General features: G+C 49.2%; 1 protein-coding gene across 1 annotated transcript; it reads right to left on the reverse strand.

The window, feature by feature from the left end:
* Positions 1-731: 731 nt before the first annotated feature.
* Positions 732-19,369, reverse strand: galt (galactose-1-phosphate uridylyltransferase). The gene is made up of 11 exons (XM_047045449.1): positions 19,252-19,369; positions 18,644-18,813; positions 18,431-18,506; positions 18,122-18,170; positions 17,514-17,643; positions 17,364-17,420; positions 9,031-9,153; positions 7,028-7,160; positions 5,690-5,773; positions 1,944-2,098; positions 732-1,453 (listed from the first exon to the last, which is right to left on the reverse strand). The coding sequence occupies exons 1-11, from the start codon at positions 19,283-19,285 to the stop codon at positions 1,385-1,387; spliced, it is 1,080 nt and encodes a 359-aa protein (XP_046901405.1). The 5' UTR covers positions 19,286-19,369; the 3' UTR covers positions 732-1,384.
* Positions 19,370-19,377: the final 8 nt, after the last annotated feature.

Here is a 19,377-nt window from a genome sequence, read left to right on the forward strand (position 1 = left end):
TGTCTATGGATCTTCCTGGACTGACAGTAATGACATTCATGAATGAGGAGAGGAGAGAGGAAGTGAGAGGGGAGAAAATGGGGGAAGAGGGGAGAGGAAGGTAGAGGAGGAGGGAGAGGAGGGGAGAGGAGGAGGGAGAGGAGGAGGGAGAGGAGGGGAGAGGAGGAGGGAGTGGAGAGAGGAGGAGGGTGTGGAGGGGAGAGGAGGAGAGAGGAGGAGGGAGTGGAGGGGAGAGGAGGAGGGAGAGGAGGAGGGAGAGGAGAAGGAGAGGGTTACAATGACAAAGCTGTCTTCATGAAGAGGAGAGATGGATTAGCTTGACCACTCAGCCTCTAGTCGAGGTTTCATCCATAACAGGAATTTAATGAGAAACTGTACTCTGGGCTAGGATCGGAGTCAGGGAGGGAGAGGTAAGTGAAGCAAGGGGGGGGGGGGTGATGGGGGGTTGTTGAAGGGGTGTTGATGATGTTAGGAATGAGTGCAGAGTGTTAAAGAGAACCAGTGTTAGTCAAAATGCTGCTGATGCCACTGGAGCTGCTGATAGCTAACATATGGTTGTCCCTGACATGCTGGATCCTCACTGGGTTACACACACACACAATCACACACAATCATGCGTGTACACACGCACGCACACACACAGACATACATACATGCATGTATACACACACACACACATGCTTGCATGTACACACTCACACTTACACACACCCACGCACGTACACACTAAATCATACACACAAGTAAAGGCAAGCACACACACACACAAATACCTCATTAACTTACTTTCCTTAAGGCGATGGAAATAACTGAATGTTTCAAAAACAAATTTTAATTTCAGATCAGAGCTTCAGCTCCATCTGTAAACATGTGTTCAGGTCACGAAGTAAAGATGGGTAATTGGTTGATTAATTAACAACAAGAGCTAACATAGCCCCATCATCAATTATTCTATTAGAATCTGGCTGACAGAGCACAGGGAGGGAGACAGAAGCCTTTTCCCAGTCATGAAAACAAACTGACAACAGTGGATCTGTAACACACTACTAAGCCCTGCCTGGGAGGAAGACAAACATTTGTTATTTACCTGATAAGGTTGTATTTATTTATAACAGTGCAGTCTGGTTGGGGAAAACATTACAGTCTCTCAAAGTCTTTCTGACTTAGCCAGGAGAGCGTTTGTGTGTGTGTGTCTGTTTGTGTGTATGTGTCTCCCTGATATAGGTAGGACTGTGTGCACATCTGTGTGTGTGTGTGTGTGTGTATCGGTGTGCATGAACCTCTCATCCCAGCATCAACATCTCAACGTGTCCACACACACAGTAGATTGCATGAACCCCGACCTAAAACCCCTCCACCTCTTCCCACCTCCTCCAGTCTCCCCTCAAGCCTTCCCCCCCGTCTCTCTGGTCTTGTAGTGGACTTCTGGAAGGTTCCTTAGACGCTCCGCAGCCTGCAGAAAAGAGATGGGCACACCCCCATACACAGAGAAGACGGAGGGGGGAGAGATGGACAACATTATAGCTGCAATATTCTAGAAGAGAGCTGGGTGGGGGCAGGGGAGGTGGACAGACAGTGCTAAGGAGGAATAGGCTGGAGAGAGAGAAGGATGACAGGGGGGAGAAAGGGAAAGAGAAAGATGGCAGGGAGGACAGAGAGAGAGAGATGGCAGGGAGGACAGAGAGAGAGGGATGGCAGGGACGAGAGGGATATCCAGTCTCTTATTTTCCCCTCCTGTCTTTAGCTGAGGAGCACTCAGGTCAACCTTCAAATCAGGGTGACAGAGAGGGAGGCTTGGGAGAGGGTGTGTGTGCATTGTAAGCATGTGTTAGGCTGGAGGATGTGTGTCTGTATATATATATATATTGTTGATACATAAATATATATATATATACTTAAATGTGTATGTATAGTCTGTGTGTGCATGCGGTTGTGTCCCTCACCTGTTCAGGTGTGAGGTCTCTCTGCTCCAGTGCCAGCATCTCATACCCCACCATGAACTTGCGTACGGAGGCAGAGCGGAGCAGGGGGGGGTAGTAGTGTGCATGGAGCTGCCAGTGGCACTGGTCCTCCTGGAGGTGGGGGCCAGTGGGGGCTCCTGGGGGGGGGGGGGGGGGGAGGGGGGGTCAGTTACAGGACAGGTTACATTTCACAACGCCTCTCACGGGAGACGTAGATTCCTCTGGTGGCGTCTAGGGGTATGGGGGGGTCTTCACGGTGCTTATTAAGATATGAAGTGACTGTGAGAAACAGCAGTTTGGCTTTTCTCCCAGACCTTATCCCCCCCACCCCCACACACACAAACACACACAAACACACACAAACACACACAAACACACACAAACACACACCACTGAAACCTCTGCTGTCTGCATATCTGTATGCTGCCGCAGAGAACAATCTATGAGAGACAGAGTGAGAGATGCAGAGAGAGTCAGAGATAGAGATAGATCACTAAAACAATACAGAGAGACGTACGGCAAATACTGCGGTGTCATCCATCTTTCATGGAAGAGCTCATTTAGTCGATCTCCTCCCATAATGTGCGTGATGTGTTTGGTGCCGCCGGTGGGTAACAACACTCCCTGCTAGTTCACCCTCTTTCACGCCACAGGGAGGCCCTCCCCCTGGATATTAGCGAAACAAACGGAACCAGGAAGTAGCTGTTGACGAGAGTTGCACACCCACGCACATGCCAAACACGCTCGGATGGTGTGCCATCCTTGGTCTCTCCTGCACCCGAAGGTGAACGTTGTGTGCACAGCCGCCTCCCCCCGCCTCGCCCCCCCTCCCCCAGCCAGACTAACTGTTTCTGCTTCTGCTCCGTCTGTTTCCACAGCTAGACTTCCTGAGTCATGGATCGGTGGAGGATATCGATCAGGGAGCCGAGCGCGCTGACCGGGGGGGGGGGGGGCTAAAGGGATTGGAGATGTGCAGTGTGGAGCAGGAGTTGGCCGAGGAGGACCGCGGGGGGGCCATGGCTGTGACAGCACTGCAGAGCAGGGGCCTACTGGGCGAAGGTGGACTAAAACGTCCAGCTACCCCCAGTCAGGAACTCGCTAAAACAACGCTACGCCCGATTAATGTACAATTCATTAGGGCAAAGCAAATATGACAGAGCGGGAGAGGGAGGGAGAAGGAGGGGGAAGGAGTGGAGAGACGGGGAGTTCATTTTTCTGTCGAGTTTCTCCTGCAGGGAAATTACCAGAGCAGACTGAGAAAAATACTAGTTACCTTCCTCTGACTGGTGTGCGTGTGTGTGTGTATATATCTGAGAGCACCAAATGAGAGGCTCTGCAACCAGTTACGACTGTTCCCTCTCTCTCTATCACACACACACACACCTCGCACGCCTAAATGACATCCTCTACATCCGAGTGTGTCTGTGTGTGCGTGTGTGTGGTTCTGAAATTGCGTGCATGCCTGGCTGCATATTCAAACAAGCGTGACTAAAGGCCATCACCAGAACTTCCACATTGATAATTCATCTGGAGAGGCTGAAATAGGCAGTAAACCCACACAACAAGATGAATCAATCCGGAGAGGGGAGAAGAACGAGCCTGCATTCAAAACATTTTCTCCTCTACTCTCCTCTCATCCATTTCCTCTTCAGCCTTTCATTACCATGTCACTTCCTGTGTTAAGGAGGGCTGGCAGCCAATAAGCTCATTTGTTTACAGTAGTTATTATGGATCAGCTGATTGATGAGGGCCGGGACAGCCAATAAAAGGGTCCCACGGAGACAGGGGACAGGAGGGAGGAGAGGTGGGAGAGAGAGAGACGGCGGAGAGCAGGAAGCGCAGGAGGGGGAGAGCGGAGATGGAGGTGAGGACCGAGAGAGAGGACCTCCAATTACTGAGTGCGTCGAGAACAGTGCTGAGCTAGCTGACAGGTGATTGGTTGCTTTTCATATCAGAGTCGTGGTAAGTGTTGCACAGAACTTACATTCACACCTCCATTACACGCTGAAGGGGAGGGAGGGAGGGAGAACGTTAAACGAAAGGCTAAAATGAACGGAGAAATTTTCTCACTTTTTATCTCTTTACCCACCCACCCTCTCTCTTCTCTCTCTCCCTCTCTCTCTCTCTCTGTCTCTCTCTGTCTCTCTCTCTCTCTACCTGCCTCTCCTTCTCTCTCTTCCTCTCTCACTCTCCCTCTGAGTTATTGAGCTGTGAATGATGGAGGGATAAAGGACTGCTCCATTAATCACTGCTGTTAATGGTGTGTGTGTGTGTGTGTGTGCACGTGTGTGTGTGCATGTGTGTGTGTGTGTGTGTGTGTGTGTGTATAAAGGGTCAAAGGGATAGAGGGCTGTGAACATCCAGGGAAATATGACCTGTAGTTGATATCAGCAAGTACAATAAGGGAAGGACAAGCCATTTGAATATGATATATATATATAAATAAACGCACACACACACAATTATATATCAGACAGCCTTGGTAACCTTAGTTCTCATTAACTGTGGATGGGGCATGGGGGGGGGGGGGGGGGGGGCTGTGGGCTGAAGTAGAGAGATCCTGTAGACTAGACTTCACACACATGCTGTGTGGGAGTAATAAAAGCCAGCCTTAAACTGCAGATATCCTGTCATTCCTTTCTCCTGTTCAAATTGGAGAGGGGGGTAGCTGTTTGGTACAAAGTGGAGCGGGGGGAGTGGGGGGGTGGAGTTCAAACACACACCCTGTCAGAAGCCATTACACACTGGAGATGGTGGGGGGGGGGGGACTACATTGGGAGTTGGGGTGACTGTGTGTGTGTGTGTGTGTGTGTGTGGGGCACAGACCAGGCCTTTCAGCTTTACAGGCCCATTAGTGGGACATGATGAATGTATGGGGTCTGGTACAGAGATGTGTGAGAGAGCATGTCTGGACAAGTCCTGGTCAGACCTCTTACAGACACGCACACTCTCTCCCTCTCTCCCTCTCTGTCTGCCTGACAAGCTTATTCATTCCAGGCTAGCCTCGGTCTCCAGCAGGTAACTTTGTCTGATGGCTGATTTCCCTCCAGAGTTTGCCGAGCCGCTCTCAGACCAGAGGCACATGGGCCGTAGAAGAAGATGACTTCCTGTCTTCCTCTGAGACTGTTGGCCAAACTGCACTGACAGACACACACACACATCTCTTTTCGGCCGTGCCCTCTCCTCTCTTCTTCCCATCTCCTGTCTTGTCTCGTCATTTCATCTCCTCTCTCTCGGAGTCGTCGAACCCCGACACAGCTAACAGGGCTTAAGGCAGAGCTCATACTGAACTTGTCAAACAGCACAGCACCTGTTCACCAGCCCCAGTCAAGCACACGTTAATGACCTCCCTCCCCATCTACATGCCACCATGTCCTCTTCCTCCTTCCTTCTATTGCTCTCTCTCTCGCTCTTTCTCTCTCTCTTTCTTTTATTCATGACATCCTTCCCAAGTCTTATTTCTTCTGAGGTCCTCTTTTATTCATGACTGCTGTCCATCATTACCCTCCTCTCTCCATCTTGGTGAGGTCTCTCCTACAAGGACCTGTGGTTGGTCTGCAGATGCCTGCAGGCCATAGACAGCCCTGTGTGGTTGTGTGAACCACACAACCACACTGTGTCTGATGATGAGGTAAGGTACAGTAGTATAGAGGTATTTAATAAACAAGTAACACTGCAGAGATCTTCAGTACCCAGGGAATAATACATGATAGTAGAGTTGGTCTTACCGTGCCACCCCATGGAATAAGGGAAGGAGATCTCAAAGAGGTTGTCATATTTGGTCAGAAGTCTTTTCATAATGTCAGCCAAGCCTGTGGAGAAGAACAGAACAGTGGCTTGTGACGCACTCCTGTTATGCCTCACACACACTCCTGTTACCCCACAATCACTCCTGTTACCCCACACACACTCCTGTTACCCCACAATCACTCCTGTTACCCCACACACACTGCTGTTACCCCCCCCTACACACCCACACGCTGTCCATCACTGGAGACTTGCTCTATCCTCTTGCAGTTAAGGCCAAAGAAAACAACACTTCAATGAATACCCCTTACAAACACACACACACACACACACATATATATACACACTCATGTACATGTACACACACACAAGCACCCTAATTAACATTTGTAGCAAACTGATCACACAGACGTTGTATAATCTGCATTTTCTATCAACTGCAAGATGGCAGCATAATTTCGCTAAATGGGCCTTCTGCCTGTGTTTGGAGTGAATTAAGTTTGTCCTTCAAGGATGGAGCTGTAATCCAAACACTCCAAGTCCATTTCCTGACACAAACAACAGCTGCCTCTGTCATTTAAACGCTATTAAAATACAACCTGTCAGGAAAGGGAATCAAACAAACATGCAGACAAACAGGCAGGCAGGTGAACGTGCAGACAGACAGGCAGACGGACGTGCAGACAAACAGAAAGGCAGGTGGATGTGCAGACAAACAGACAGGCAGGTGAACGTGCAGACAGACAGGCAGACGGACGTGCAGACAAACAGAAAGGCAGGTGGACGTGCAGACAAACAGACAGGCAGGTGGACGTGCAGACAGACGGACGTGCAGACAAACAGAAAGGCAGGTGGACGTGCAGACAGACAGACAGGCAGGTGGACGTGCAGACAGACAGGCAGGTGGACGTGCAGACAGACAGACAGGCAGGTGGATGTGCAGACAGACAGGCAGACAGACAGGCAGGCAGGCAGGCAGACAGGCAGGTGGACGTGCAGACAGACAGGCAGGCAGGCAGACTGTATTTTGGGTCTGTTTGGTGTCTGGAGTGGCTCTTAATTCCTTTGCTCTGAAGCAGGTTATCTGTCTGACAAGCTGACCAACACATACACAGACACACACCCAGACACTCACGCACGCACACGCGCACCCTCGGCCTTGACAGAGTAGCTCCGTAATGTGACATTTATTTACATAGAGGATTAAGTCTGTCAGGCAGGGCCGGCCTGGGCCACTCATAGCTGTCAGAGAGAGATGGAGGAGGAAAGAACAAGTTGGTAACGGAGAGGAGAGGAGGGGTGGGGGACGTGACCCTTACTCTCTCTCTCCTGGACTGTCAGGTCCGTCAAGCGCAGGACATGTCTCCGCGGCAACAGCAGTGTCTGGAATGGCCAGGTGGCCCAGTATGGAACCACTACCAACCAATCAGGACTCTCCACAACCACTCGCTCCTGCAGAGAGAGAGGAGCGAGCGTCTTTATTTAACCAATCAGAGATTATTGACAAAGGCAGGATGAGAGTGTGAGGGTGTGTGTGTTTACGTGTGCGTGTGTGTCAGCAGTGTGTAGCAGAGGGAGGCAGTCGTTTGGGCGTTAATAATGATGGATGAGGAGTATGGTGGAGCAATTCGGAGGTGACAGATATCAGTCACACTAAGGACAACTAGATAGGGGGAGGAGGACATGTGTGTGTAAGTGTGTGTGTGTGTGTGTGTGTGTGTGTGTGGGTGTGTGTGTGTTTCCTGTTTGAGTCATGAGGCTGCCGCCTGCCCCCCAATCCCTGCCCTCCTCCTCTGTTTATCTCACCAAACCTTAACAGTGACATCATCATCATCATCCTAATCTGGCAGTCCTGCCACAGCAGCTCTGTTCCCTTGCCATGGATGACGATGTTAGATGTCGCCGTGGCAACAACTTTTCTTTTTCAGACTCATCCCAAACGTTCAGCCTCAAATTAATCATCACTTCTTCCTCTTCCCCTTCACCTCCGCTCATCTTATTTTCTGTCTGTGTGTGTGTGTGTGTGTGTGTGTGTGTGAGAATGTATGTCTGTGAACACACACATCTCCCGAAAGATACACACAGGCGTTATGCAAATGAACTGTGCAGGGCAGATCAGGATTGGACTCCGCGCTTAATTTGCATGAAATGGAACAATGCTGATTCGATTTCCTTTCTGGCAATAACAAGGTGATCTGAGCTTCGCTGCTACAGCTCCAGCTACCTGGCTGATTGGTTAATAACCCTCCATTAGGAATACATTAGTCTAGAAGGCACTTACGCAGACAGGCAGTCACAGAGAGGTCTTGGCTTAGTAAACGTGTCTGTGTACGTGTTTGTGAGTATGTGTGTGTCCGTGTCTGTGTGAGGGATTGTGTGTCAGTGGCACACATTAGAACTCTGCTGGGGCTCACATCAACAAAGACAGCGGCCGGGACTGATCCCAGCAGGACCAATCAGAATGCTCTCGGTCCTCCCTAATAGCTGTGGTCGCTAGGCGACAGCTCACCATATCCTCACCCTGGTCCGGCCTCTGATCTCTGACATGGCTTACTTCCTCTTCTCCGACACGCTAATGATCTGCCAATCAATCAACATCCCATCGCCGTGGAAACATCTGAGTTGTTAGTATAATTGTCAGCTAGCCACACCCCCAGGCTGGTGGAAAATGTCTTGGTGTTGGTCTTGGTCGAATGTTATTAGTTTGGGTTCTCAACAAATGCTGTGATCGATGCATCTTCTTTCATTCACATACACGGACACAAACAAGAATAAATGATCCCCCCCCCCCACACACACACACACACAGTCCTCATCTTTTATTCTCTGTGACAGATCAGTATCCGTCCCACACTGGGGGGGGCACAAACACACTCAGCATGACCACAAGTCCTGCACACACACAAACACAAGCCTAAGTGCACAGACACACACACACAAAGTCACTCACACACAAACAATCACTCCAATTATCTGCTTTATTTTCTATCTGCTTCATCTGCTTTATTCAATGTGTGTGTGTGTGTGTGTGTGTGTGTGTGTGTGTGTGTGTGTGTGTGTGTGTGTGTGTGTGTGTGTGTGTGTGTGTGTGTGTGTGTGTGAGTGAGTGAGTGTGCCATACGGCCAGTTGCCACCTGCTGAGGTGTGAAAGAGCTGCCATGGGGACAGCAGCAGGCTAAGGGGAGTCTGGGACAGCAGCCAATCACATTGAGAGTTACAATACTGACCAAGCTACTGCCAATCAAAAGCCTCATGGACTCTATCCTCTAAGTACTAAATCTAAGTGTGTGTGTGTGTGTGTGTGTGTGGGTGTGATTTGTACCTGTTTCTCGGCCTCCAGTCTGGCGTACTGTAGAAGTAGTGGTTCTCCATGTTGCTGTAGAAACTCTCTCTGACGCCTGTCGGCCAGCGCAGGCTCGTTAGGAAGGAAGTTACTGGCCCACACCTATGACATCACAAAAAGAGATACACAAACACATCAGAGTAAGGACGGGAGACAGGATACGACGAGATAATTTAAAGACTGATGAATACATGGATGGTGAATGGATGGATGTATGGTGAATTGATGGATGGTGAACGGATGTATGGATGGTGAACGGATGGATGGATCTCTCGCAGCCTGATTGAACCTATTTTATTATATCTTGTATCACTTCCTCTCTCCCTGCATTTTCGTACTTGCCTGGCCATCCCTCCGTCTCTCGAGGTTGACTGAAAACCAACTTTAGAAAGTAACGTTCTTTTCTCTGTGCCTGCAGCACTGAATTAGGGGGGGAGAAGGAACAGGGGACAACAGTTGGAGCGGAGTAGAGAGGTATCTCTGGCCAAGAACAAGCCAGCCAGACTTTACAAGAGAACTTTAAAGAGAAAGAGAGAGAGAGATGGAAAGAAAAGTGAAAGAGCCCTCCTTCCCTCCCCAAGGGAACCCGGCAACCATTACCAAACCATCTGACAGCATAACAACCTCACTGTACTAACAACAACAACAAAAAGAACACAGACTCATGAGCTGGTCTGATACAATGACAGTCAGCTTATTATCTCAATCCCCTCCATTTCTGGGACACCGCTCTTCCTGTTGCTGGAACGTCCGGCCTTTTCCGATTCTCCTTTCTTCTAGAAACCTACAGGCTTCTGCCATGTTTTCATCAGAGGAATCGTATTTTACAAGAATCTCTTCATGCCATATAAACTCCCCTTAAAAGGCTCACTAATCCACTGCTCCCCGCTCTGCTCCCCTCTCCCCTACTCTTCTCTCCTAACAATTCAACGTGTTTAATGCAATAAAACGGCTGCGGATGAGGCAAGGAGAGGAACAGAGGGAGAGAGAGAGAAGGAGAGAGGGTAGAACGAGGGAAAGGGCTGAAGAGACAGGACGGTTGAGCTCCCACCAGTCAGTCTGGATGAGAGCCAGCAGAAATGGGCAAAACACAGTCGGACCAAAAAAAGAAGAAAAGAAAAAAAACAGAGAGCAGCATATCACTTTACATGTAAAACCCAGTCCAGTAAAGCAGCCATGTTGCTCCATTTTAGAAAACTTCCACGAAGCCTGTCTCCTCACAGTTTTATGCACTATAAAAATCAAATAACACTTGGGCAAATCAAGGTCCTGTTTTACAAGCTGGGAAGTAAAATCTGTCCTGTTCCTCCCAGAAGCCCCTGGGGGAGAGCAGCAAAGTGTTGGTGTGTCCTGATCCTGTCTACAGAAACCTTGCCAGGCCAGACCGGAGGTTTGAGAGCAGACAGACCGCATTTCCCAGAGTTCACCTGCCAGTTCACCTCAGTGAGTCATGTCTACACACCTGAAGCCTGACCCTGGAACACTAACACACACATCAACAAACCCACCCAAACATCCACACATGCATATTATCTCTCTCTCTCTCTTTCTCCCTCTCTTTCACACACTCACACACACCCTTACTGTTAGAGAAATGAAGGATGGAACCTTTATACTGCGTAAAAGTATACTGTTGTGTTCAGCATTCCTTGCGTGCAAAAAGAGGAAGCCCCCCCAAAGGAACTCTAGGCAACACCCAGCTTATCTTTACAACATGCCATTGGGTGAGCCTAGCAGGGTCAAAACTCCAAAACACGCACACACACGCGCGAGAACTTTAGGATAAGAAGGGGTCCTTCAGAATTAAGACGTCAGACAACTTTGTACCACCATGGACTTGTCTCCTTGCTGCATGTGGCAAGTAATAAACTTCATCGACTGTGCACTACTTGAAAAAAAATGTTCCTGACATTACATTAACAAACACCCACACAAAGTCCACAAACATACACATGAACTCTCAACAAAACCATTCACACACACCTCCACTGTAACCAATGGCATTCCAGCAGCATGACTCCTAGCTCGTCCTACAGTGTTGTGGGTCGGGTGAGCCCAGTCAAGCTGACCCTGGTACCCTTCACTCTGCTTCCCACTACTACAGGCAGGGTGATTGGGGTGGTTGGGTGACCAGCTAACTTAGCTCAAATTTCCAAACTCTGTAAACAAAGGACGCACCGACTCAACAGGCCAGGCAACGTGTTAGCATGGAGAAGACACATGATCTGCCAATAGCTTGTGTGAGAGACCCTCATGTAAAGGCAAATATAGGAGGTCTCCTGAGGTCTTCCACTGGGAGGGTGGGGGTCATGGGGGCTGCATTAACCACCCCACGACGGGCCATTGGAGAGTCCTAATGTCATAGAACATCCATTAGCCTTCCACTCTGAGCATGTCTGGGTATGGGCAAGGCCTGAGTGTGTATGTGTGTGTGCTCTTAGGCTAGGCTTGTGTGTGTGTGTGTATGTGTGTATGTGTGTGTGTGAATGTATGTGTGTGTGTGTGTGCTGGTGTGTGATTATGGCGAGGCCTATAAAGAACCCTGTGAGGACTGACTCACCTTTGAGGAGGATATTAATTATGCATAACAACAGAAAGATGTGCTTATGCATTAAACATTTAGTCCCAGTTCATCAGATTTCAAACATGGACTGAATGTCCCTCCATTTGGCTGCAAATTCAATTAATTACCTCCCACAGCACGGTCCAGGCACAGCACTTGGAGTCTGCACTTAATGGATGTGGACCGGTCTGGTGGTAAGGTGAGCCTGGGTGAGCTGAGGAGAAGACGGGCAAGGCAACAAGGAAGAAGACAGGAGAGGAGAGGTAACAGGCTCCCGAACAGGACATCTCCACTCTCCAAAGCTTCAGTTGCACTTGATCTATCTCACTGGTGCACTGAGTGCTTTTTATGATGATTGAATTGATGTGACGACTTCAGGCCAGCAACCTCAAGTGTATCTGAAGCATATGCAGTCTGAAAGGCCAAGGCCAAGGAACAGCCCGTAAAGTACTGACCAAAGTCTATGTATGGCCCTCAGGATTCCATCTAGTCCTCATGTATTCCATCTCCTCTAGGATTCCATCTACTCAGTATTCCATCTACTTCTCCGTATTCCATCTAGTCCTCAGTATTCCATCTCCTCTTTAGTATTCTGCTTGGCTTTCACTTTTCCATCGACTCCTCAGTGTTGCATCCCACCCTTTGTACACTGCCTGGCCCTCAGTATCCCGTATGTTGATTTAACTGTCAGAAGTGATAGAGCAGAGCAGAGGAGAAGGAGAGGAGGGAGAGTAGGAGGGAAATGGAGGGGAGACTAATGTCAATCCCTAACAGCACCCCCCCCCCCCCTGTCCCTGCCTGGGGGGCTCGTCACTTTGTAAACACTCCCCTGTTCCCTGAAACTACCACCACCATGTGTGTGTACCTTGTGTATGAGCAGCCTTGGGACTAGTGACAACTACTATACTTCTCCCTCTAAAATATATTCTGCTCTCCTCTGTCTACACACACACACACACAGACACAAACACACACACAGCTGGTGTGAGTGGAAGGTGTGTGTGACCGACAGGTCTCTGAGGCAGAGTAAACGTGCGAGGTGAGCCGTCTCTCCAGTACCCGCAGCCTGTTCTCTGTCAGGTGGGCCTCACTGGGCCTGACTCCCTCTCTCCTCCTCAGGCTGTCTCTATCACCGTGGATAATGTCATTCAGAGACCAGAAGATAAAGCGCCCCTAACTGGCAGTCCCAGTCTGACAGGGCAGCTCTAATCTAGCAGCTCTGAGGCCCACAGCCTGGTGTGGAGCTGGCCTCCTCGGGGCTCCTGTCTGCTGACAGACACGTGGCAGCCCACCTACTGCCTGCTCCTCCTCAACTTCCACACTCTTCCCCCTCCCTCCTCCTTCTTCTTGATTCGCCGTCTTCCTCATGCGCGTCCTCATCCCCTTTCTTTATTCTGTCCTCCTCCTCTGTCCTCCTCCTCTGTCTTCTTCCCCCTTCCTTCCTTCCTGCCTGCCTGCCTGCCTGCCTGCCTGCCTGCCACTCCCTCCCTCCGCCCCTCCCTACTGCGGCTGGGTCTCATGAGTCAGTCCATTAGGGGAGCCGTGCACACATGGGCGTCCCCTGTGATGTTCCGGGCCTGATGCGTGTGCGCTCCTGGACCCTCATTGCCTGTCCGTCCTCCCCTCATTCCTCCTGTCTCATAAACGAGAAGGGATAGAGAGATAGATAGAGGGCCCCCCCCTCCCCTTTCAAATAAAAGAGTCTGAAAATGTGTTCTCTCCCGTTTTCTCACAGTCGGGGAGAGCAGGGGGAAATGACCCGACGCATTTCGATTGGATATCGTATCTATGTATTTTTAATCCTCTCTTGTTTTCATCTCGGAATATATTTCGGGAGATAAAAGTTCGAAAACACTACTTGAGCAAAAAGAAATACACGATAGACCTTGAGAAGATCCTTCCCCCGTGGCTCCTGACAAATGAGAACAAGGTCCAGAAGAGATGCAGGGAGAGAGAGACATGGAGAGAAACAGACAGACAGACAGAGAGAGAGAGAGCAGTCGAGAAAGAGAAAGGATGGAAAGAGAGGGAAAAGACAGACAGACACAGACAGACAGACAGACAGACAGACAGACAGACAGACAGACAGACAGGCAGAAAGCAATAGAGACAGAGACAGGGCGAGCGCGACAGAGAGAATCTTTCAGGATATCACTCGTTCTCTATGTCCTGTCCCTTCAGGCACATAACCCAATTCCTTCATCCATTCTTTACAACCATCTTTCGATTCTGTTTCAACTCTTTTGTGAGCACTCTCTCTCAGTGATGCTGTGAAACCTCCCCGTCCTCTCCAGGCTGCGTGTCAGCTACTCCCCCTGACTCCCCTCAACCCTGCTCAGGAGGGACACTCCGTCCTGGAAGAGTTTGCCAGTTTGGCCCTCATTCTCTGTTTATTAGCTACTCTCAAAAGGTCCACTCCCCTACACACGCACACACACACAAGGATTCAGTAGCTCAGCCTAGGAACTGAGTTCACACTGAGGCTGTCATCTATCACTGACTTGGCTCCCACAGACATACTGATACTGTGCAATACTGATTCAGTCTGTACCTGATGCCGTCCAATATCGATCCTTTTTAATACTGCTCCTGTCTAATGCTGCAGTACTGACACAATATAACACTGCAGTGCTGAAGCTCTTGAATACTGTAGTACTGATACTGTCTAATATTAGAGTACTGATACTGTCATACCACATAGTATACTACATACATTGTTACTTGTGTCCTCTGTGGTGCCCTGTTTTAACCAGACGTAGGCCTGCTGTGACCTGGCTGAGCAAGTCTAGGGACTGGGGAAGATCATGTGGTCTTGTACTTATTATCCAAACATGCTCCGAGACACCGTTGCCAGGGAAACAATGTCGGAGAGGGCCCTTAAGGACCATTTCCATTTTGGGAGGTGGAATATTAATCAGAGCGGGACTGCAGCAAGCTGGAGAGAGGGCACCACAGAGTCTCTCGACAAAGCAGGGGAGAGGGCACTGTAGACTTTATAGACCAGGAGAGAGGGCAGCACAGTCTCAGACCAGGAGACAGGGCAGCACGGTCTCTATAGACCAGAAGACCGGGCAGCACAGTCTCTATAGACCAGAAGACAGGGCAGCACAGTCTCTATAGACCAGAAGACAGGGCAGCACAGTCTCTATAGACCAGAAGACAGGGCAGCACAGTCTCTATAGACCAGAAGACAGGGCAGCACAGTCTCTATAGACCAGGAGACAGGGCAGCACAGTCTCTATAGACCAGAAGACCGGGCAGCACAGTCTCTATGGACCAGGAGACAGGGCAGCACAGTCTCTATAGATCAGGAGTCAGGGCTGCAGAGTCTCTATAGACCAGGAGACAGGGCAGCACAGTCACTATAGACCAGAAGACAGGGTGAGCACAGTCTCTATAGACCAGAAGACAGGGCAGCACAGTCTCTATAGACCAGAAGACAGTGCATCACAGTCTCTATAGACCAGAAGACAGGGCAGCACAGTCTCTATAGACCAGAAGACAGGGCAGCACAGTCTCTATAGACCAGGAGACAGGGCAGCACAGTCTCTATAGACCAGAAGACCGGGCAGCACAGTCTCTATAGACCAGAAGACAGGGCAGCACAGTCTCTATAGACCAGAAGACCGGGCAGCACAGTCTCTATAGACCAGAAGACAGGGCAGCACAGTCTCTATAGACCAGAAGACAGGGCAGCACAGTCTCTATAGACCAGAAGACATTTACATTTACATTTATTCATTTAGCAGACGCTTTTATCCAAAGCGACTTCCAAGAGAGAGCTTCACAAAGTGCATAGGTCACTGATAATAACAACAAGATAGCCCCACAGCATTGCGGGTAGTCAAAAACAAGAAGTACATATTGTGAACAACCAAAAAATAGTGCTAAAGGGAAGAAACCATAAGAGCATGTAGTTAAACAAGTTAAAATTACACAACATTAATCTCTAAGTGCAGGTGTACCTGTAGGAAAGCAATAAAATTAGGATTAACTAAAAAAAAAATACAACAGTTTAAATCAGCTACCACTAACCAACAATAGCAACAGTCTAAGCAAGAGTCATTGTGAACCTTGAGGAAACTAGCGTTGGGTTCAGCAAACCATTCCTAAGTACCATTGTACTCCCGGAACAAGTGCGTCTTGAGCCTTCTCTTGAAGGTGGAGAGACAGTCCGTGTCTCTGATGGAGGTGGGAAGTTGATTCCACCACTGGGGTGCCAGGCAGGAGAAGAGCTTGTGCTGGGACCGGGCGGTCTTGAGAGGTGGGACCACCAGGCGGTTGTCTGAAGAAGACCGTAGGTGGCGGGTGGGGGTGTAAGGCTGCAGGAGAGACTTGATGTAGTCGGGCGCAGTCCCGTTCACTGCTCGGAAGGTCAGTACCAGGGTCTTGAATCTGATGCGGGCCGTTATGGGTAGCCAGTGGAGGGAGATGAGGAGCGGGGTAACGTGGGAGCGTCTGGGTAGATTGTAGACCAGACAGGGCAGCACAGTCTCTATAGACCAGGAGACAGGGCAGCACAGTCTCTATAGACCAGAAGACCGGGCAGCACAGTCTCTATAGACCAGGAGACAGGGCAGCACAGTCTCTATAGATCAGGAGTCAGGGCAGCAGAGTCTCTATAGACCAGGAGACAGGGCAGCACAGTCACTATAGACCAGAAGACAGGGTGAGCACAGTCTCTATAGACCAGGAGACAGGGCAGTACAGTCCAGTCAAGAGTCAGGGGAGGATAGATGATAGGAAGAGGAAGAGAAGAGGGTAGACTAAAACGTCTGCTGCTAATATTTGCTCTGTTATTTACTCCTCTCTCTGAACCTCCCCCGCCAGCCTGCGGGGGGTATTAATAAGCAGCTCTTCTCTGAATCAATACACCAGTGGAGACTAGGTGCTGGATCCCTCAGCAGGCACATCTAACTTAATCAGTCCTATATGGGATTCAAACCCCAGGTCAACCCAGGCCAACCCGAACCTCTAACATTAGACCAGGAGGACACACAAATAATTCAGAACTTTAAATACAGACATAGATGTCTTATCATGAGAGTATGGAACCAAAGCGGTGGAGATGGAGATGGAGGGATAGATAGGGAGGCTTGGGTGAAGTAATCTACTGCCCCCTGTTGGTAGCTTCACATTCCAAAGCACCACATCACTGAGAATCAGTAAACTTTTAAATATGGTGGAATAGAGGCAGCTAGAGCGACAGGAAAGTCTGATCCAAATCTTCCTACCCTTATCTTCTCTGAAAATGTCAGAGAGAGAGAGAGAGAGAGAGAGAGAGAGAGAGAGAGAGAGAGAGAGAGAGAGAGAGAGAGAGAGAGAGAGAGAGAGAGAGAGAAAGAGAGAGAGAGAGAGAGAGAGAGAGAGAGAGAGAGAGAGAGACAGAGACAGAGAGAGACAGAGGCAGTGAACAGAAGAAAGGAGAGAGGAGAAGAAAGGAGGGCCTCCCTCTTTGCTCTTTAATTGGCGTCTGCAGACTTGGTCAAACACAAAAGTATGAAAGTTATGACCTTTTAAAATATCTTTACCAGACCATTTGTGATGACAGAGAGAGGGGAGGACTAGAGGGAGGGAGAGAGGGAGAGAGGGAGGGACTGCAGACGGCCAGGGAAGAAGGAAGGATAAATTGAGTGAAGATTCTCCTGAGCAGGGCGATACACCTCATAGAGCAGAGCTGTTGCTGGTTGGCAGGATGGGGCTAAGTGGAACAGAGCCAGTGACCTGTGTGTGTGTGTGTATATCTTACCTGACAGTGGGGGTGGGGGTTGGAACAACCCATCATGGCACCTTTATTCTCAAATATCTAAAGCACATTAAGAGCCAAACACTTGTATTACTGTCGTGCAGCTGGAAGTCCTCATGATCGACAAGACAAACGTGAAGTCCAATCCCATACCTGAACCCAGGGGTAGGTGGAGCCCAGATCCTTCACCAGGTCCGCCCACTTGTCAATCACCTTAACAATCTCCGACTGCTGCATGAGTGGCAGAGTGACATCAGACCAGGGATGGAAACACATCACCTTGCTGTGTAAACACACACACACACACACACTGTGAAAAGGGCTGGCTGATTGGCTGTCTAAACATGAATCCTGGCAAACCTGTGTGTAGTGTTGTAGTGTTACATCCACAGAGTTATACAACAAGAGTATACAATAACCCTTCTCTATACAAACACTATAGACAATGTATTAAGGGAACTGCGACGATAACTAGAAATTGTAAACTAACATAACAACAAAAGGATGCAACAGGGAGGATGCTTGAAGGCTGAATATTTTGTTGAACTGTGATCAAGTCCAAAACACCACACCCTCAAGTATAGCCCTGTGAAATGTTGGAACACCCCCATGGACTGGTGCATGTGCATGTCAACATAGAGGAAGTGTCTGTGTGGCAGGATGTCCTTGCTCACAGTATCATCTGGTGGCTATAGTGTGGAACTGCATGGCTGATAACGTAAGGGTGTAAGAGTGCAGTAGATCCTTCTGATTATTCTCACCAGACTCCTCTAGCTGCCCTGGACTGGAACAGAGGATGCTGGATCGGACCTGAGAGAGAGAGAGAGAAAGAGAGAGAGAGAGAGAGAGAGAGAGAGAGAGAGAGAGAGATGGGGAGAATTCAAATTGCAATAGCCTTATTGCACACTTGGGTTTTGTGTTTGTTATGGATGTATTGTTGTGCTCTCTGGGTCATGTTGATGTGTTATGGACCACTCGGTCATATCCAACCAACCCAAAAGGGACTAATAAAAGGTGTTTCAAAACGGAACTCTTTCCATCTCTCTTGCTCTGTCCTTACATCCTCTCACCTGGGTCAGGTGCATCAGGCTGCAGGGCAGGGAAATCATTTTCAAACTCAAAGGTGCTGTCATAGTCTGGGTTCACCTGCACAGACATACACAATAGCCATGCGGTCATGACAGAAATGACTAACAGCCATGACGAACTATGGCTACCAAGCTTTTGGACAACAGTAAATAACAGTGATTGCCATGATGAGACCTTGTTTTCTCACTCCTCACCTGCCCACTGGCACGGATACTGCGGGGGCAGAGGGGGTTGCTGGGGTCATGACGGGGCACGTTCTCCTGGGGGGGCTTCTCCACCTGCCCCTGCCAGGGACGCTTCATACGGTGAGCGGACACAAGGACCCAGCTGCCCTTCAGAGGGTTGTACCTTAGGTGCTGGTGTTCTGATGACACACAAACACACATATATATATATATATATACATACATATATACACACATAGAGATATACATCACTCTCACATAACTACTGCATTAACTGCTGACCTGTTTTCCGTTTACTTGATACAAAAAAAGAAACATACACAAAACTTTAAATAACACAACTGGTAACTTGCATCATGACTGATCTACTACAAATATGCAACCATGCCATTGAACAGAGGCGTGCTCATCCATATGCTTTAAGGATCCGCACAGACAAACAGGAACTAAATCACGTGGAACTCCTTGTGCAGAAATATATAAAAATGTGTGCTTTTAAAGTGTTCTTATGTCCTGTTCACTGTAGGCTACTGTGGTTCTCGCTCGGTCATGCAAACCAACGAGTGAATACCGACGATCGCCTACAGCATAACTACTCAGAATTGTATCCACTGTACCTTTGGGGTCGAAGCTGTCGCCTTTGCTGTTCATAGTGACGAACTGTCAAGCTATATGGATTGGCAGGCGCGTGATCGTTCCGTTCGATGGATCTGAGTTCCAGACTTCCAGAGTTGGAAGTCTAC

The sequence above is a fragment of the Hypomesus transpacificus genome, chromosome 22 (assembly GCF_021917145.1).
Source record: "Hypomesus transpacificus isolate Combined female chromosome 22, fHypTra1, whole genome shotgun sequence".
Lineage (NCBI taxonomy): Eukaryota > Metazoa > Chordata > Actinopteri > Osmeriformes > Osmeridae > Hypomesus > Hypomesus transpacificus.

Bases quoted from the DNA above. Each gene is read 5' to 3' on its own strand.
- galt (XM_047045449.1), bottom strand. From the start codon at position 19,285: ATGAACAGCAAAGGCGACAGCTTCGACCCCAAAG. The intron at 18,171-18,430 runs GTGAGAGGATGT...TCTCTCTCTCAG, and splicing joins GCCTGATGCACCTGACCCAG to GTCCGATCCAGCATCCTCTG. The intron at 5,774-7,027 runs GTAAGGGTCACG...TCTTCTCCACAG, and splicing joins GACAGTCCAGGAGAGAGAGA to GCTTGGCTGACATTATGAAA.